The 17,077-nt window shown below is 53.8% G+C and overlaps 2 protein-coding genes across 9 annotated transcripts; both read left to right on the top strand.

The window, feature by feature from the left end:
- The first annotated feature begins 1,564 nt into the window (after window positions 1-1,564).
- Window positions 1,565-10,692, top strand: KXD1 (KxDL motif containing 1). Of its 5 annotated transcripts, none has more exons than XR_005238477.2 (6): window positions 1,565-1,717; window positions 4,964-5,085; window positions 6,265-6,417; window positions 8,528-8,574; window positions 9,717-10,003; window positions 10,143-10,692. XR_005238477.2 is itself a non-coding variant. In XM_007995813.3 (6 exons), the coding sequence occupies exons 2-5, from the start codon at window positions 4,985-4,987 to the stop codon at window positions 9,944-9,946; spliced, it is 531 nt and encodes a 176-aa protein (XP_007994004.1). In that variant the 5' UTR covers window positions 1,565-1,717; window positions 4,964-4,984; the 3' UTR covers window positions 9,947-9,993; window positions 10,143-10,692. The 5 variants fall into 5 exon arrangements, 4 of the variants coding, with proteins under 4 accessions (XP_007994004.1, XP_007994003.1, XP_007994005.1 ...); XM_007995813.3 differs by having other exon boundaries at window positions 9,717-9,993; XM_073016788.1 differs by having other exon boundaries at window positions 1,674-1,752; window positions 9,717-9,993.
- Window positions 10,693-12,874: 2,182 nt separating this feature from the next.
- UBA52 (ubiquitin A-52 residue ribosomal protein fusion product 1) lies at window positions 12,875-16,686 on the top strand. 4 transcript variants are annotated; one of them, XM_037992434.2, is made up of 5 exons: window positions 12,875-12,987; window positions 14,441-14,551; window positions 14,815-14,901; window positions 16,315-16,417; window positions 16,502-16,686. In XM_037992434.2, exons 2-5 carry the CDS (start codon window positions 14,449-14,451, stop codon window positions 16,593-16,595), a joined length of 387 nt encoding a protein of 128 aa, XP_037848362.1. In that variant the 5' UTR covers window positions 12,875-12,987; window positions 14,441-14,448; the 3' UTR covers window positions 16,596-16,686. The 4 variants fall into 4 exon arrangements, with proteins under 4 accessions (XP_037848362.1, XP_072872890.1, XP_007994008.1 ...); XM_073016789.1 differs by having other exon boundaries at window positions 12,881-12,987; window positions 14,438-14,551; XM_007995817.3 differs by having other exon boundaries at window positions 12,881-13,061; window positions 14,438-14,551.
- Window positions 16,687-17,077: the final 391 nt, after the last annotated feature.

Below are 17,077 nucleotides of genomic sequence, written 5' to 3'. Positions count from 1 at the left end.
CTGCGCCTGGCCTGTTTGTTTTTTGAGACTGGGTCTCACTCTGTTGACCAGGCTGGAGTGGGATCTTGGCTCACTGCAACTTCTGCTTCCTGGCTCAGAAGATCCTCCCACCTCAGCCTCTTGAGTAGCTGGGACCACAGACTCGGGTCACGGGCCCATTTTTTTTTTTTTCCCCCAATTGTAGCTGTGAGGCATTTTTATTACAGAAACCTGGTGCTCGTATACACAAATTAGTATGAACTTAAAATTCATCATACATTTTCTTCCTTTTTTTTTTTTTTTTGAGACAAAGTCTCACTGTTGCCCAGGCTGGAGTGCAGTGGCGCCATCTCGGCTCACTGCAACCTCCGCCTCCTGGGTTCATGCCATTCTCCTGCCTCAGCCTCCAGAGTAGCTGGGACTACAGGCGCCCGCCACCACGCCCGCCTAATTTTTTTGTATTTTTAGTGGAGATGGGGTTTCACCGTGTTAGCCAGGATGGTCTCCATCTCCTGACCTCGTGATCTGCCCACCTCGGCCTCCCAAAGTGTTGGCATTACAGGCGTGAGCCACCGCGCCCGGCCCATTTTCTTCATTTTTTAGTTTGTCCTTCTTTGTTTTTGAGACATGGTCTTGCTCTATCGCCCAAGCTGGAGTGCAGTGGTGCGATCTTGGCTCACTGCAACCTCTGCCTCCCGGGTTCAAGCGATTCTCCTGTCTCAGCCTCCTGAGTAGCTGGGATTACAGGCTCTCGCCACCACGCCCGACTTATTTTTTTTATTTTTAGTACAGACGAGGTTTCACCATATTGGTCAGATTGGTCTCGAACTGCTGATCTCGTGATCCGCCCGCCTCGGCCTCCCAAAGTGCTCGGGTTACAATTACAGGATGTGAGCCACTGCGCCCAGCCCGTAAACCCTTTTTTAAAAATTCCCCAGCGCATTCCTCCAAAACAACGTGGAAGTGTAAATGGAAACCAGTATTGGGCGCGGTGGCTCACGCCTGTAATTCCAGCACTTTGGGAGGCCGAGGCGGGCGGATCACCTGAGGTCGGGAGTTCAGGACCAGCATGACCAACATGGAGAAACCCTGTCTCTACTAAAAACACAAAATTAGCCGGGCATGGTAGCGCATGCCTGTAATTCCAGCTGCTCGGGAAGGCTGAGGTAGGCGAATCGCTTGAACCTGGGAAGCGGAGGTTGCGGTGGGCCAAGATCGCGCCATTGTACTCCAGCCTCGGCAACAAGAGCTTAACTCTGCCTGGGGAAAAAAAAAAAAAAAAAAGGAAACAGACTAAAATCAGCAAAAGTGGAGCAGGTTTGTCTGAACACAGATGAGTCTGATTCCCTGCCTGGAAAGCAGGACACCTGAGTGTGCTTTGGTCGCTGACCACTGTAGCATTTACGACCTTGGGGAGGGTTACCGCTCTGGTACGCCAGTCAGTTACACCATCTATAAAAATGGGACACTTCCCAGCCTTCCTTCTTCCGGGCTGCTTTGAAGTCTGGGCTTCTGGAAATACGCAGGCGCGAGACGAACTGTTTGATTGGCTATTCATTGTGACGCGCCCGCGAGCTGCCCCTCCGTCTAAGCCCCGCCTTTTCCTGTCGTGACTCCACGCACGCAAGCGGCTCCAGGGTACGCCGCCCCCACGCGCGCTCGCACGATCGGTGCGTGGTGACGTTGCGCCGGCGCGGGCGCCATCCCGGAAGCGCGAGCAAGGCCGCCAGATGTGCAGGTGCAGCCGCTACCGACGCCGGGGCCGAGTTTGGGGTGGGGCTGGGGACTCCAGGGCCTCGGGGAACCGGTCCGGGTTGGGCGCGGCCCCCGGGCTGCGGTCGGATGGGGTGCGCCGCTGGCCACATCTGGTCATTCCTGCTGCGCACAGGCATCAGTTTCCCCGTCTGCTCAATGGATACGCAGGCGGCGCCGCGGGCTGGATCTGGATCCGGATCAGGGGCATAGAAATTGGGGCCGCCTGTGTTCTGGGTGTGTCGTGTAACCTGGAGCTGGGCGTTGCCCGGTCTGTGCCTCAGTTTCCCCGTATTGTAGGGGACGGGGCGTGAGGGGGTATTTGAGCCCCTCCCCACTTGGGGTTTTTCAGAGCTTGGATGGCTGAGTTAAATTCTGTTAAATAACCTGGATATAGAACCGTGGTGCTTCTCTCTCTCTCCGTGTGAGTTTTGGCAACTGAGCCCGCCCCTGTGAGCCTCAGTTTCACTCGGAGATGATTGTGTTTGCCTCGTAACAGTGATTGAGGATTAACTGAAGTGCTCTACAAGTGTTTGCCCGTAATATGTTCTTAGAGACCCCTGGGATGCTGTCAAAATGTTGATTCCCGGACCCTGTCCCGGGACTTCTTCACACTCCTCTTGGAGAAACAGCCTGTCCTGAGCTCCACTCATTATCACATTTGGTTTCAGTTGCCACAGACAGCACTGTGAGATCGTCATTCTACCTTATTCCCGTTTTATGGTTGAAAAAAACTGATTCAGAAGGGTGAAGTGGCTCTCCCATGGTCAAACAGCCTACCTCTCTGCGTTTCTTCAATAAATCTACATTTGGAGTTGGGATCAGAGCTTTTGCTGGGTCAATTTCACTGTGTATGTGGAGCAGACTAGCAGTAATCAGAGAAGGCTTCTTGTGATAGGAAGTTGCTGAGGGACGGGAGGGAAGTGCCAGGAACCCCCCAGCCCTCACATCTAGGAGCCAGAGACAGAAAAGAGTCCTGTTTTGAAGCAGGAGTGTATCCTAGAAGGTCCCAATACTGTGCGTCTGTGGCACTAGCTATGGACCTCCCTCTCCAGGTGTCTTTCTTTTTTTTTAAGTTGAGATGGAGTCTCCCTCTGTCGCCCACACTAGAATGCAGTGGCTTGATCTCAGCTCATTGCAACCTCTGCCACCTGGGTTCAAGCAATTCTCCTGCCTCAGCCGCCTGAGTAGCTGGGACTACAGGTGCCCGCCATCATGCCTGGATAATTTTTGTATTTTTAGTAGAGATGGAGGTTTCACCATGTTGTCCAGGCTGGTCTTGAATTCCTGACCTCAAGTAGTCTGCCCACCTCAGCCTCCCAAAGTGCTGGGATTACAGACGTGAGCCACCACGCCCGGCCTCTGAAACCCTTTCTGATCCAGTAGAAGTAGGTTTCTCTGTTTCTTGGCTATTAAGTGTGTGGGCCTCAGAGGCAAACTATATCAAGATCCTAGATTTTTCCTGAACTCCCTAGGAGGGTTAGTGCAGTAGCCCCTCCTCCCCTCGTTGCTTCTGGAAGTCCCTGCCTGCCATTACAGTCATCTGTGTGCCAGTAAAACTGGGAACCTCAGAACCATCTGGGTTACTGGGGCCCACGGATTGGCTGTGAGTGCCTGCAATTATTGGCTTTAGTTTGCTAATAAAAGTGTCATGTCATGTAATCTCAGCACTTTGGGAGGCCGAGGCGGGCGGATCACGAGGTCAGCAGATCGAGCCTGGGCAACAGAGTGAGACTCCGTCTCAAAAAAAAAAAAAATTAAATTTAAGAAAGTGTCATGTCAGAGCTGAGTTTGAAAAGTTCTGTTGCCCTTCCCTACAACAACATTCTGACATTCTGGCAGCCCCTTGCTATGAACCAGGTTCCGGGTCAGGCTCTGGTGACAGACATGCCTCTTCCTTTTTTTTTTTTTTTTTTTTTTTTTTTTGAGACAGAATCTGTTGCCCAGGCTGGAGTGAAGTGGCGCAATTTTGGCTCACCACAACCTCTGCATTCCGGGTTCAAGCGATTCCCCTGCCTCAGGCTCCCAAGTAGCTGGGAGTACAGGTGCCTGCCACCATGCCTGGCTAATTTTTATATTTTCAGTAGAGACGGGGTTTCACTATGTTGGCCAGGCTGGTCTTGAACTCCTGACCTCAGGTGATCCACTGGCCTCGGCCTCCCAGAGTACTAGGATTATAGGCGTGAGCCACCGTACCCGGCCACCTCTGCTTTTTTGGAGCTGACATTGTTGTGGGGGTGACAGGCAAATGGGTTAGCTGATGACTAGGATAATTTCATGAAGATGTGAACCAGTGAAGCAATTAAATCAAGGTAAAGTGTGGCTGGGTGCGGTGGCTCATGCCTGTAATCCTAGCACTTTGGGAGACCAAGGCAAGAGGGTCGTGTCAGCCTAGGAATTTAAGAGCTGCCTAGGCAGCATAGCGAGATCCTGTCTCTTAACAAACAAACAAAAACAAGGTAAAGTAGGCTGGGTGCAGTGGCTTATGCCTGTAATCCCAGCAGTTAGGGAGGCTGAGGCGGGTGGATCGCCTGAAGTCAGGAGTTCAAGACCAGCCTGGCCAACATGGTGAAATCCCGTCCCTACTAAAAACTACAAAAATTAGCCAGGCATCGTGGCAGGCACCTGTAATCCCAGCTACTTGGGAGGGTGAGGCAGGCGAATCGCTTGAACCCGGGAGGCGGAGGTTGCAGTGAGCTGAGATCGCGCCATTGCACTCCAGCCTGGGCAACAGGAGTGGAACTCCGTATCAAAAAGAAATAAAAAAGCAAGGTCAAGGAGTAAGAGAAGCAGTAAGAGTGACCGGAATAGGGGTCCCTGACCTCTTGGGAGAGGAGACATTGGAGGTGGTGATGATTTGCTGAGGCAGCCACACACGTTCAGCTTGTGAGGACAACAGGTGTGTGACGGGGGATGAGGGAGGAAGCTGGCAGATCTGTGCAGATGAGAGGTGCCTATGGCCTTGGGCTCATGGAAGTGGGAGGTGATGGGATTCTAATGTGCTTGGGTACAGTTTACAAATACAACCTCTCCTAGTTTGCCCAATACCTCCAAATTCCTGGGCTGGCACACCTGAGGTTCAGGTGGCATGACTGAGCCACAGTCACACATCCCCACTGTAGGATACCACCACGGTTGGGTTAGATTCCAGCACATGGGGTTCCCGGCCTGGCCTCTTGGTCCCACCTCACCTGGTGACTGGTGCAGACCACTCTGTTCTTGCCTGTTTCAGGCAGCGGAGGAGGAGGAAGAGATGGACCTCCCGGACTCGGCCTCGAGGGTCTTCTGCGGCCGCATCCTGAGCATGGTGAACACAGATGATGTCAACGCCATCATCCTGGCCCAGAAGAACATGTGAGTGGCGGCTGGGGGATGTGAGTGTGGGAAGGAATCCACGGGCTGGCCAACATTCTTGTCTTGCCCGCCCCTACCCGGGGCCCACACTGGTGATAAAATGAAGGAAATGAGCAAATCTGTCGCTGGCTCCAAAGTAAATTCCTTGTCTGCCTGGAGGCGAGGCCTTGGCATGGGAAGCAGGGCTTTGGGGAGGTTTTGCAGCTGCGGACGGCTTGGCGGGGGCCGCAGGGGCTCCTGTCCCGAGGCCTGGGGTGGGGAGAGTTGAAGGACCAGAGGGGGCCATATGCAGTGTTTTTTGTTTATTTGTTTCTTGTTTTTGAGACAGAGTTTCACTCTTGTTGCCCAGGCTGGAGTGCAATGGCTCGATCTCGGCTCACTGCAACCTCTGCCTCCTGGGTTCAAGTGATTTCTCCTGCCTCAGCCTTCCAAGTAGCTGGTATTACAGGCATGTGCCACCATGCCCAGCAAATTTTTGTATTTTCAGTAGAGGCGGGTTTCAAGTCAGATTCAGATGTGACTCTGGGGAACTTCCAGACTGAGGGGAGACAAAGCCAGACACAGACCCTCCTGGCCCTATGGTGTCAGGGCTGGGCCAGAGGAACAACCTGGGGCTAGTGGAGTTAAAAGAGTCTGATTGGGCTGGGCGCAGTGGCTCACGCCTGTAATCCCAACACTTTGGGGGGCCAAGGTGAGCAGATCATGAGGTCAGGAGATTGAGACCATCCTGGCTAACATGGTGAAACCCCGTCTCTACTAAAAATTAAAAAAAAAAATTAGCCAGGCGTGGTGGCGGGCACCTGTAGTCCCAGCTACTCGGGAGGCTGAGACAGGAGAATGGCCTGAACCCAGGAGGCGGAGCTTCCAGTGGGCTGAGATCGCACCACTGTACTCCAGCCTGGGCAACAGAGCAAGACTCCATCTCAAAAAAAAAAAAAAAAGAGTCTGATTGAATGAAGAGGTAGACAAGGCTACATGAGAAGGACACCCTTAAGTAGGGTTTTGAAGGTTGAATAGGAGTTTGCTAGGTGGCTCAAAGAGTAGGTAGAACTCTGCAGGACAAGGGAACAGCCCATGCAGAGGTTGTGAAGCAGGCAAGGGCTTGGCATGAACAGTCAGCTGTGCCAGGTTGGGCAGGGCCCCGAAGCTGGGCAGCTCATGCCCTCTCTCCACCATCAGGCTGGACCGCTTTGAGAAGACCAATGAGATGCTGCTCAACTTCAACAACCTGTCCAGCGCCCGCCTGCAGCAGATGAGCGAGCGCTTCCTGCACCACACAAGGACCCTGGTAGAGATGAAACGGGACCTGGACAGCATCTTCCGCCGGATCAGGTGGGTGCTCAGCCCCACCCCAGGGCCCCAGCTGACCTCTGCCTCCACCTCCCCATCTAAGCCTCAGTTTCCTTCACATACCAGTATAAAGGGGAGATTTCTGTTTGTTTTACAAGGCTTTGCTGTGCACTTAAGTGTCTGGGACAATTCCAACCTTGGGATAAAATCTTGACGTAAGTTTATTTACTGATTGATTAATTGATCAAGACAGAGTCTTGATCTGTGGCCCGGCTGGAGTGCAGTGGCGTCATCTTGGCTTACTGCAACCTCTGCCTCCCGGATTCAAGCGATTCTTGTGCTTCAGCCTCCTGAATAGCTGGGATTACGGGCATACTCTACCATGCCCAGCTAATTTTTGTTGTTGTTGTTTTATTTTCGAGATGGAGTCTTGCTCTGTTGCCCAGGCTGGAGTGCAGTGGTGCAATGTCGGCTCACTGCAACCTCTGCCTTCTGGGTTCAAGCGATTCTCCTGCTTCAGCCTACTGAGTAGCTGGGACTACAGGTGCATGTTGCCACGCCCAGCTGATTTTTTGTATTTTAGTAAAGATGAGGTTTCACCGTGTTGCCAAGGCTGGTCTCGATCTCCTGAGCTCCGGCAATCCACCTGCCCTGGCCTTGTAAAGTGGTAGGATTACAGGTGTGAGCCTAATTTTTGTATTTTGTGTAATTTTTGTATTTTTTTTAGTAGAGACAGGGTTTCCCCATGTTGGCCAGCCGCATCTCAAACTCCTGGCCTCAGGTGATCCATCCACCTTGACCTCCCAAAGTGCAGGGATTATAGACATGAGCCATCACGCTCAGCCTTGCAGTTTATTTATTCTTCAAAAACGTAACATAGTGCAGCTGAGCGTGGTGGCTCACACCTGTAATCCCAGCACTTTGGGAGGCTGAGGCAGGCAGATTACAAGGTCAGGAGATCGAGACCATCCTGGCTGACATGGTAAAACCCCGTCTCTACCAAAAATACAAAAAATTAGCTGGGCGTGGTGGCGGGCGCCTGTAGTACCATCTACTCGGGAGGCTGAGGCAGGAGAATGGTGTGAACCCGGGAGGTGGAGGTTTCAGTGAGCCAAGATTGCGCCACTGCACTCCAGCCTGGGTGACACAGCAAGACTCCATCTCAAATTAAAAAAAAAACAAACAGGTAACATACTGCTAGACACATAATGAAAAGGCAGGAATGGCCAGGCACAGTGGTGCATGCCTGTAATTCCAGCAGTTTGGGAGGCTGACGCAGGCAGATCACCTGAGGTCAGGAGTTTGAGACTAGCCCGGCCAATGTGATGAAACCCTGTCTCTATTAAAAATACAAAAAATCACCAGGCGCGGTGGCTTACGCCTGTAATCCCAGCACTTTGGGAGGCCGAAGCAGGTGGATCACGAGGTCAGGAGATCGAGACCATACTGGCAAACACGGTGAAACCCTGTCTCTACTAAAAATACAAAAAAATTAGCTGGGCACAATGACGGGTGCCTGTAGTCCCAGCTTCTCGGGAGGCTGAGGCAGGAGAATGATGTGAAACCGGGAGGCGGCGGAGCTTGCAGTGAGCCGAGATCGTGCCACTATACTCCAGCCTGGGCGACAGAACGAGACTCCATCTCAAAAAAAAAAAAACAAAAAATCAGCTGAGCATGGTGGCACGTGCCTGTAATCCCAGGTACTCGGGAGGCTGAGGGAGGAGAATCATGTGAATCCAGAAGGTGGAGGTTGAAGTGAGCCAAGATGGCACCACTGTACTCCACCCTGGGTGACAGAGCGAGATTCTGTCTCAAAAAAAAAAAAAAAAAGTTAAGTAGAGGCGGCCACATGTAAGAAGGGGCCTTGTAGGGGGAGCCCCCAGCCAGTGCCTAGGCTCAGAGCACCCAGAGTCTTAACTAGTTGGGGGTTGTTGCCTACCCTGGGGCTGGAGGCCGGCTGGTGGGCGACTGTCAGGGCTGTGGCTGTTGGGCCACTCTGTTAGAGAGAATGAAGATGTGAGGTGATGAACAGTGTGGCGTTCTCACTGCCGTCTCCCCTTGCCCTCAGCCGGCAGCAGGGGCCTGTGACTGGCACAAGGCCTGGCCTGCCTGCTCAGCAGGTTAAGCCCTGTGTGCCTTCTCTCCCCTGCAGGACGCTGAAAGGGAAACTGGCCAGGCAGCACCCAGAGGCCTTCAGCCGTAAGTGTCACGCAGGGCTCCGGCTCCCGAGCATGTCAGCACTCTCCGCCCAGGGCAGGCTTCTGGAAGGCCACCTTGGGGCCTGATACTGAGACCAGGCTGTAATGGGCAGTGGGTCTGGAGAAACCTGGGGCAGGGTCGGGGGCGGGGTGCTGGCCTGGTCTTCTCGGCAGCCTACAAGGCTGGCGCTAGGACGGGAGTCCGTGCCCTGTGGGGAGGCCGCACAGGGAATGTGGATAAGCGGCATGATGATCCTTATCCCTGTGTGCATCATGAGCCCCTGTGAACCAGGCTGTTACCCACAGTCACCCATGAAGTGAGGACTGTGAGTATCCCCGTTTCATGGAGAGGGAAACAGAGGCCCAGAGGGGCAGGACTTGAGTGCACATCCGTCTGGCTAGAAAGCTCGTCTGTTCTCTGGGGTACCACTCCATGTTGCCACCACCTTAAAGGGCTCTGCAGGCTGAGCCTGGGTTCACCCCACCTGTTGAAAAGGCCGACGGCTCTCCATCCTAGGGCCTCCAACAGCAAGTTTACAGAGCAGAGAGCCGGGCTGAGGGGAGGTCATGTACCTAGCCCAGGTAGTGCAGTGAGCCAGGCTTGCCCTCACGGCTCCTGTAGGCCCAACCCCAGAGCTTGTGTCCCTTCCTCACCTCACCTTGAAGAGAGAGCTCTTCCCTGCCTGGACCTCAGTTCCCTCCTCTACAAAATAAAAATGGGCCAAGTCTGCCGGGCGCGGTGACTCATGCCTGTAATCCCAACACTTTGGGAGGCCGAGGCGGGTGGATCACCTGAGGTCGGGAGTTCGATACCAGCCCTACCAACATAGAGAAACCCCGTTTGTAGTAAAAATACAAAAGTAGATAGGCGTGGTGACGGGCACCTGTAGTCCCAGCTACTCGAGAGGCTGAGGCAGGAGAATTGCTTGAAACCGGGAGGCGGAGGTTGCAGTGAGCTGAGATTGCACCATTGCACTCTAGCTTGGGCAACAAGAGTGAAACTCCGTCTCAAAAAAAAAAAAAAAAGGGCCAAGTCATGCCCCATGGGGTGAGGGCAGCCATTATGGGTCACATGGACAATAAATCCTACATCACAGTGCTCGGCAAGGTGACAAAACCAACTCTTGGGCCTCCTTCCTCCAGATATCCCAGAGGCATCCTTCCTGGAGGAAGAGGATGAAGACCCCATCCCACCCAGCACCACGACCACCATCGCCACCTCAGAACAGAGCACGGGCTCATGTGACACCAGCCCCGACACTGTCTCGCCCTCCCTGAGCCCTGGCTTCGAGGACCTGTCCCATGTCCAGCCTGGCTCCCCAGCCATCAACGGCCGCAGCCAGACAGATGATGAGGAGACGACGGGCGAATAGACCTACTGCCCAGTGCCTTGAGGGGTCTCAGGACAGCGGCATACAAGGTGGCAGCGGGTAACCCTGCCTTGTTCTGTCACCCAGGGCTCCTTTGCTGCCCCGTTCTGTCACCCAGGGCTCCTAGGGGAACAGGGCTGTCTCCCGAGGGGTGTGAAATTCCTGGGGGGTCTTTAATTCTGGCTCCTTCCTTCCTCAGAACACCTCTCTTCTGCAAGACCCCTCTGCCATGCCAGGGCACGCCCATTCCGGCTGGAGTCGCAGGGCTGGGCACGGGAATTTTTCCAGAGCTGAGCCTGACATCTGCTCTGAAGAATGCTTGAAAGGTTCCCAGAGACCAGAGCCAGATGTCCCCCACCCCCGGTCAGGACCTCCTTGAGGTGCACAAGCACGGTCTCCTCTGAGTTCACCCCAGCCCACCCCTGCACCTACTAATTCTGCTTTTCCTGCCCCTTGCTCCGTAAAAGTATCAAATACTGTCTCCTTGGTATCTCAAAGAGGTTTCTGAGACAGGTAGAAGTCTTGAGATGGAGGCTGGCCATCCATTCAGCCCTGAGCATGCTGAGGCCTGTGTTTCTCTGAATAGAGGCGTGGAACCTGAGGGGCCAGCAGGCCTCTCTGAGGGCCTCCATGGAGCAAACGGAGCCACCTTGGGAAAGAGTTTAATGGAATATTTTTGTACCCAATGTTTACAGATGCTGTTGGGAAGTTATCAATAAAAAGATACCATTACTAAAAAGGGAAAAGTACACCTAGCCATGGCTTCTTCCATCCTTAGGCCAGGCAACCCAAAAGATGGGCAAGTGCTGGATGTGGGGCTGGGGACCCTGCTGGAGGGAGGTGCAGACAGTCAGGCACCACAGACCTAGAAAGAGACGTGGCCCTTTTTTGGAATCCCCCTGGTGGGAGCTAGAACTACCCAAGTTCCCATCACCTGCTAGGTCTTCCCTCACGCTGCTCTCAATGCTCACAATACTACCGTTCCCATCCTCCTTTCATAATTCCTCCTCCAGATCTCAGTCTTCCTCCAGATCTGGGAGCCACACTAAATCCATTCCCCATCAGACACACTCCGAGGGTTACCTCATCTTCTGAGTACTTAGAAATTATGTTGTTACGACCGGGCTTGGTGGCTCATGCCTGTAATCCCAGCACTTTGGGAGGCTGAGGCGGGTGGATCACCTGAGGTCAGGGGTTCGAGACCAGCCTGGCCAACATGGTGAAACCCCGTCCCTACTAAAAATACAAAAATTAGCTGGGCGTGGTGGCGCACACCTGTAAACCCAGCTATTTGGGAGGCTGAGGCAGAATTGCTTGAATCCAGGAGGCAGAGGTCACAGTGAGCCAAGTTCGCATCACTGCACTCTAGCCTGGGCAACAAGAGCGAAACTCTTGTCTCAAAAAAGAAAAAGAAATTATGTTCCTAAAGGCATCTTCCCAGACATGAGAGTATCTGCTTTTGCCTGGTATAGTAGCGCCTGCAAATGTTCAAGGAAATAAACAGGTACCCCTGTCAAGCCTATAGGTGACTTCACATTGCTCCCCATCTTCTCAGTACTCAGCACTTTTGTATTTTTTATTTTTTTGGAGACAGCATCTCTCTTTGTTGCCCAAGCTGGAGTGTAGTGGTCCAATCATGGGTCACTGCACCTCAAACCCCTGGGCTCAAGCAATCCTCCAACCTCTTAAGTAGCTGGGACTACAGGTGCGCACCACCACACCTGGATAATTAAAAAAATTTTTTTGTTTTTTTGTAGATTCAGGGTCTCGCTATGTTTTCCAGGCTGGTCTTGAATTCCTGGCCTCAAGTAATCCTCCCTCTTTGACCTCCCAAAGTGCTGGGATTACAAGTGTGAACCACTACACTCGCCCTGGCACTTTCTTTCTTTTTTTTTTTTTTTTGAGATGGACTCTCACTCTGTCGCCCAGGCTGCAGTGCTGTGGCATGAACTCAGCTCACTGCAACCTCCACCTCCCAGGTTCAAGTGATTCTCCTGCCTCAGCCTCCTGAGTAGCTGGGATTACAGGCATGCACCACCATGCCCACCTAATTTTGTATTTTTAGTAGAGATAGGGTTTCTCCATGTTGGTCAGGCTGGTCTCCAACTCCCCACCTAAGGTGATCCACCTGCCTCTGCCTCCCAAAATGCAGGCGTGAACTACCGGGCCCAGCCTGCCCTGGCACTTTTTAGCCACCCACAAATCTGGATCCTACGTTGAAAAGAGACCCTCCCGGGTGCAGTGGCTCACGCCTGTAATCCCAGCACTTTGGGAGGCCGAGGCCGGCGGATCACCTGAGGTCGCGAGTTCGAGACCAGCCTGAACAACATGGAGAGACCCCCCCCCCCCCCCGTCCCTACTAAAAATACAAAATTAGCTGGGCATGGTGGCGCACACCTGTAATCCCAGCTACTAGGAAGGCTGAGGCAGGAGAATTGCTTGAACTCGGGTAGCGGAGGTTGCGGGGAGTCGAGATCCCGCCACTGCACTCCAGCCTGGGCAACAAGAGCGAAACTCCGTCACAAAAACAAAAGACCTTGAGTCCCGCTTGGAACCTTTTGTCAGGCACCACCACCTTTCTGGTCGAATGCGGTAGTTCCGTCAGCTCTCCCTGCTGCTGTCCTGAAATCCATTTAGGCACAGCGGCCGAGAGCTTGATAACAACCGATTCCAGGTGTTAGGTGCTTTCCAAGCCCCGATTCGTGCGTCCTGGACCCGCAGTCCTCTGCTTAATACCTTTGCTTTATTAGAAAATGTTCTCCTCTACTCCGTTCAAGTATTCGCTGAGGGCCCGCCAAGCGTCAGCGGTTGTCAGTGGCCCAGAGGCAGCGGGCGCAAACACCGGGAGAGGTGCAATCATTTCCTCTAGTGACTCGGCGGGCGGGGCCCATACCCGGAAGCGGGTGGGCGACGCTCACCCACGTGCGCTACGGCTTCGTTTGCCAGCATCCAAGATGGCGGCAGGACGCGGCCCAAGGCGCGGCGCGAATTGTGACGCAGGCGTCCGGCGTGCTCCGTGCGCAAGCGCCTTCGGCGGAGATTAGGTGGTTTCCGGTTCCGCCGTCCTCTTTTTCTTCAGCGAGGCGGCTGAGCTGGTTTGGTGGCGGCGGTCGAGCGGGTGGGCGCCGGTCCGAGGGCGGGTGGGGGCCTGCGGAAGGCCGCAGGGGCCTGGGTGGCAGAAGAGGTGGCCCTGAACCGGCTCATGCGGGCCAGTCTCGGCGGGGTGACTGGGCAAGGCTCTCGAGGTCGCGGCTCCGAGCCCAAACTTGGGCCCAGGAGGCGAGCGCCGTTTTGGAGAGGAGCCTGTGTGCTCTGCCTGCCAGCGTGACCCCACGAGGCCTCGGGCGGGAAGGCGTCCTCTGGGCAGATCCGAGTTAATGAGAGAGGGGTATTGAGCGTGTAGCGTTAACTCTGCCAGTCACTGCGTGTAAATACTTTGGAAATACTAAATTCCTCGAGCTGAGTGTTCATACCTGGCTCCATTACTGTGTCTGTAAGGAGGGGCTGGTGGTAGCGTCTGCCTTTTAGATTCTTCTTTAGACTATTTGTATTTTTTTCAGAAGGAGTCTCGCTCTTTCGCCTAAGCTGGAGTTCTCGGCTCACTGCAACTTCCACCTCCCGGGCTCGAGCGATTTTCCTGCCTCAGCCTGCCGAGTAGCTGGGATTACAGGCGCCCGCCACCACGCCCAGCTGATTTTTTGTGTTTTTAGTAGAGACGGGGTTTCACCATGTTGGCCAGGTTCATCTTGAACTCCTGACCTCAAATGATCCGTCTGCCTCGGCCTCCCAAAGTGCTGGGATTACAGCCTTGAGCCCCTGCACCCGGTCGATTCTTTTGCCTTTTTAAGTCAACTTTTATATGTAAACAATGCTTGGCAAGTGGTTGGTAGATACTAAGTGATGTTTGTGGTTTGGGGTCAAGGCAAGAAGTGGGGTCTGGAGAGTTTTGGCGTAATTGAGAAGGAAGCTAAGAGTGTTGGGTGCCCCAGCTTGGAGTTGGAGAGAGGAGAGACGCTGCGACAGGAAGGCATGTGTGTTGTAGGGGATGGCTTCCCATCCAGGCTGGCAGCAGGAGCAACTTGTGGAGGAGATCAGGACGTGGCTGTGGTGGGAGAGGGTGGGACGGTTCTCAGGGAAGATGGATCTGGCAAGATGATGCCAAAGGGTATTTATTCCATCAGGAGATACTGACGAGTCCTGCTGCTGCTAAGCCTAAGGAGAATAACCACAGTCTGTGTTCCTGAAGAGCGCCCATGCAGTCAGGAGGGTGGAGGACATGTGGTCCTTAGTTCCAGGACATGTGTAGACTCCAGGCCAGGGTGTGTGAGAAGCTTAGTAGGGCCAGGCTTGGAGGAGTGGAAGGAAGACAGGTACTGGGGCAGGACCAGTTGGGCTCGGTGCAGGCAAAGGGATAGCATCTGGGGTGTAGGCACCTGAGCTTGCGCCACTCAGGCATGCATTGCTCACCAGTCTCTCCTGCCTCCCTTCCTCCAGCAGACGCAAACATGCAGATCTTTGTGAAGACCCTCACGGGCAAAACCATCACCCTCGAGGTCGAGCCCAGTGACACCATTGAGAATGTCAAAGCCAAAATTCAAGACAAGGAGGGTGAGTCGGGACTGGGTGTGGGGGCTTTGGCTATGGACTGGGAATCCCTCTCTGCCCAGGGGAGTTTCAGTCCTGAGTGGGTTGCTGCTGGCTTTAGACAGACCTGTTTTGCCCATGTTTCTCCATGTGATCTGAAGAACATCTGTTATCTCTACCTCAGTTCGCCTTTTGAGAGACTGGGGGTAGTGCTGGAACTCCCCTGCCGGGGACACTGCCAGTAGTATGCTCCACAGAGCCTCTAACTGAGCCTTCCTCCCCCTCAGGTATCCCACCTGACCAGCAGCGTCTGATATTTGCTGGCAAACAGCTGGAAGATGGCCGCACTCTCTCAGACTACAACATCCAGAAAGGTACCAGGGTTGGGGTTGCTGGGCAGGAACCCAAGATCCCCAGGTTCTAGGAAAAGAGCATTGATGGCTTTAGTCAGGGGTTGGGGAGCAGTTCAGATGACTTGTGTTTTGTTAAAAATAATGGGACTGGGCACAGTGGCTCACGCCTGTAATCTCGGCACTTTGGGAGGGTGAGGTGGGTGGATCACCTGAGGTCAGGAGTTCCAGACCAGCCTGGCCAACGTGGTGAAATCCTGTTTCTATTAGAAATACAAAAATTAGCTGGGTGCAGTGGCTCAGGCCTGTAATCCCAGCACTTTGGGAGGCCAACGCAGGCAGATCACGAGGTCAAGAGATAGAGATAATTCTGGCCAACATGGTGAAATCCTATCTTTACTAAAAATACGAAAATTAGCTAGGCATGGTGGTGCATGCCTGTAGTCCCAGCTACTCAGGAGGCTGAGGCAGGAGAATTGCTTGAACTTAGGAGGCAAAAAAAAAAAAAAGAGTCCGGTGGCTCACGCCTGTAATCCCAGCACTTTGGGAGGCTGAGGCGGGCGGATCACAAGGTCAGGAGATCGAGACCATGATGAAACCCCGTCTCTACTAAAAAATAGAAAAAAATTAGCCGGGCGCAGTGGCGGGCGCCTGTAGTCCCAGCTACTCGGGAGGCTGAGGTAGGAGAATGGCGTGAACCCGGGAGGCGGAGCTTGCAGTGAGCCGAGATTGCGCCACTGCACTCCAGCCTGGGCGACAGAGCGAGACTCCGTCTCAAAAAAAAAAAAAAAAAGTCATAATGTGAATTTTTTTATCATTGCAATAAGGAAATTAGTGTCACTTATTGGAGTGACAAGAATTCAGTGTTCTTTTTTTGTGAGACAGTCTCACTCTGTCACCCAGGCTGGAGTGCAGTGGCGTGATCTCTGCTCACTGCAACCTTCGCCTGCCGGGTTCAAGCAATTCCTCTGCCTCAGCCTCCCAAGCAGCTGGGATTGCAGGTGCCCCCCACCACGCCCGGCTAATATTTTTTGTATTTTTAGTAGAGACAGAGTTTCACTATGTTGGCCAGGCTGGTCTCTTAAAGTGCTGGGATTACACGCGTGAGCCACTGCGCCCAGCCTAGACTTCAGTGTCTGACCTTGCCTGAACCACTTAGAAGTCGGCTTCCATATTAGAAACTCAGATGGATACCTCAGTTGGCATGTGTGTCTCAGACTCCCCCAGAGCTCGTGGTCAGTGCTGAGATGGAGATTTCATGGGGCAGGCCTGGCTGGGACAGTGTATCTTCCACACATAGAACACTCGGGGGATCCCGACTTGGTGTCCCCATCACACTTGAGAAAGCACCAGACTATAGGCCCTGGAGGGCCCTGCCCCTCTGACTGAGAAGCTAGGGCTGGGCTCAGTCGCCGTCCTTCTGGCTGTCTCCTGCAGAGTCCACCCTGCACCTGGTGTTGCGCCTGCGAGGTGGCATTATTGAGCCTTCCCTCCGCCAGCTTGCCCAGAAATACAACTGCGACAAGATGATCTGCCGCAAGTATGTGTGCTCCGATGCTTGGGAGGCTGTGGGGGCTGCCACAGTCGGAGTATGCCCTCATCTGCCCCTCCTGTCTCTTTGCAGGTGCTATGCTCGCCTTCACCCTCGTGCTGTCAACTGCCGCAAGAAGAAGTGTGGCCACACCAACAACCTGCGCCCCAAGAAGAAGGTCAAATAAGGCTCTTCTTTCCTTGAAGGGCAACCTCCTGCCCAGGCCCCGTGGCCGTGGAGCCTCAATAAAGTGTCCCTTTCGTTGACTGGAGCAGCAACTGGTGTTCTCATGGCTGGTCTGTCCAGGGAGGTAGCTAAAGAGTGGGCATCTCCCTTAGGGACTCTACTTAGCACTCCATTCTGTGCCACCTGTGGGGTCCTCTGTCCTAGATTCTGTCCCACCTGCATTGGTCCCTGTCCTATGCCCCTGACTCTGGATTTGTCATCTGTACTCCATCCTGGCAAACACGGTGAAACCCCGTCTCTACTAAAAACGCAAAAAAATTAGCCGGGTGTGGTGGCGGACGCCTGTAGTCCCAGCTTCTCGGGAGGCTGAGGCAGGAGAATGGCGTGAACCTGGGAGGCGGCAGAGATTGCAGTGAGCCCAGATCGCGCCACTGCACTCTAACCTGGGCGACAGAACGAGACTCCATCTCAAAAAAAAAAAAA

This window comes from Chlorocebus sabaeus, chromosome 6, assembly GCF_047675955.1.
Source record: "Chlorocebus sabaeus isolate Y175 chromosome 6, mChlSab1.0.hap1, whole genome shotgun sequence".
NCBI lineage: Eukaryota > Metazoa > Chordata > Mammalia > Primates > Cercopithecidae > Chlorocebus > Chlorocebus sabaeus.
This window is presented reverse-complemented; position numbering and strand designations above follow the sequence as displayed.

Bases quoted from the DNA above. Each gene is read 5' to 3' on its own strand.
- KXD1 (XM_007995813.3), top strand. From the start codon at position 4,985: ATGGACCTCCCGGACTCGGCCTCGAGGGTCTTCTGCGGCCGCATCCTG. The intron at 5,086-6,264 runs GTGAGTGGCGGC...CTCCACCATCAG, and splicing joins ATCCTGGCCCAGAAGAACAT to GCTGGACCGCTTTGAGAAGA. The intron at 8,575-9,716 runs GTAAGTGTCACG...TCCTTCCTCCAG, and splicing joins GCACCCAGAGGCCTTCAGCC to ATATCCCAGAGGCATCCTTC.
- UBA52 (XM_037992434.2), top strand. From the start codon at position 14,449: ATGCAGATCTTTGTGAAGACCCTCACGGGCAAAACCATCACCCTCGAG. The intron at 14,902-16,314 runs GTACCAGGGTTG...TGTCTCCTGCAG, and splicing joins AGACTACAACATCCAGAAAG to AGTCCACCCTGCACCTGGTG. The intron at 16,418-16,501 runs GTATGTGTGCTC...GTCTCTTTGCAG, and splicing joins GACAAGATGATCTGCCGCAA to GTGCTATGCTCGCCTTCACC.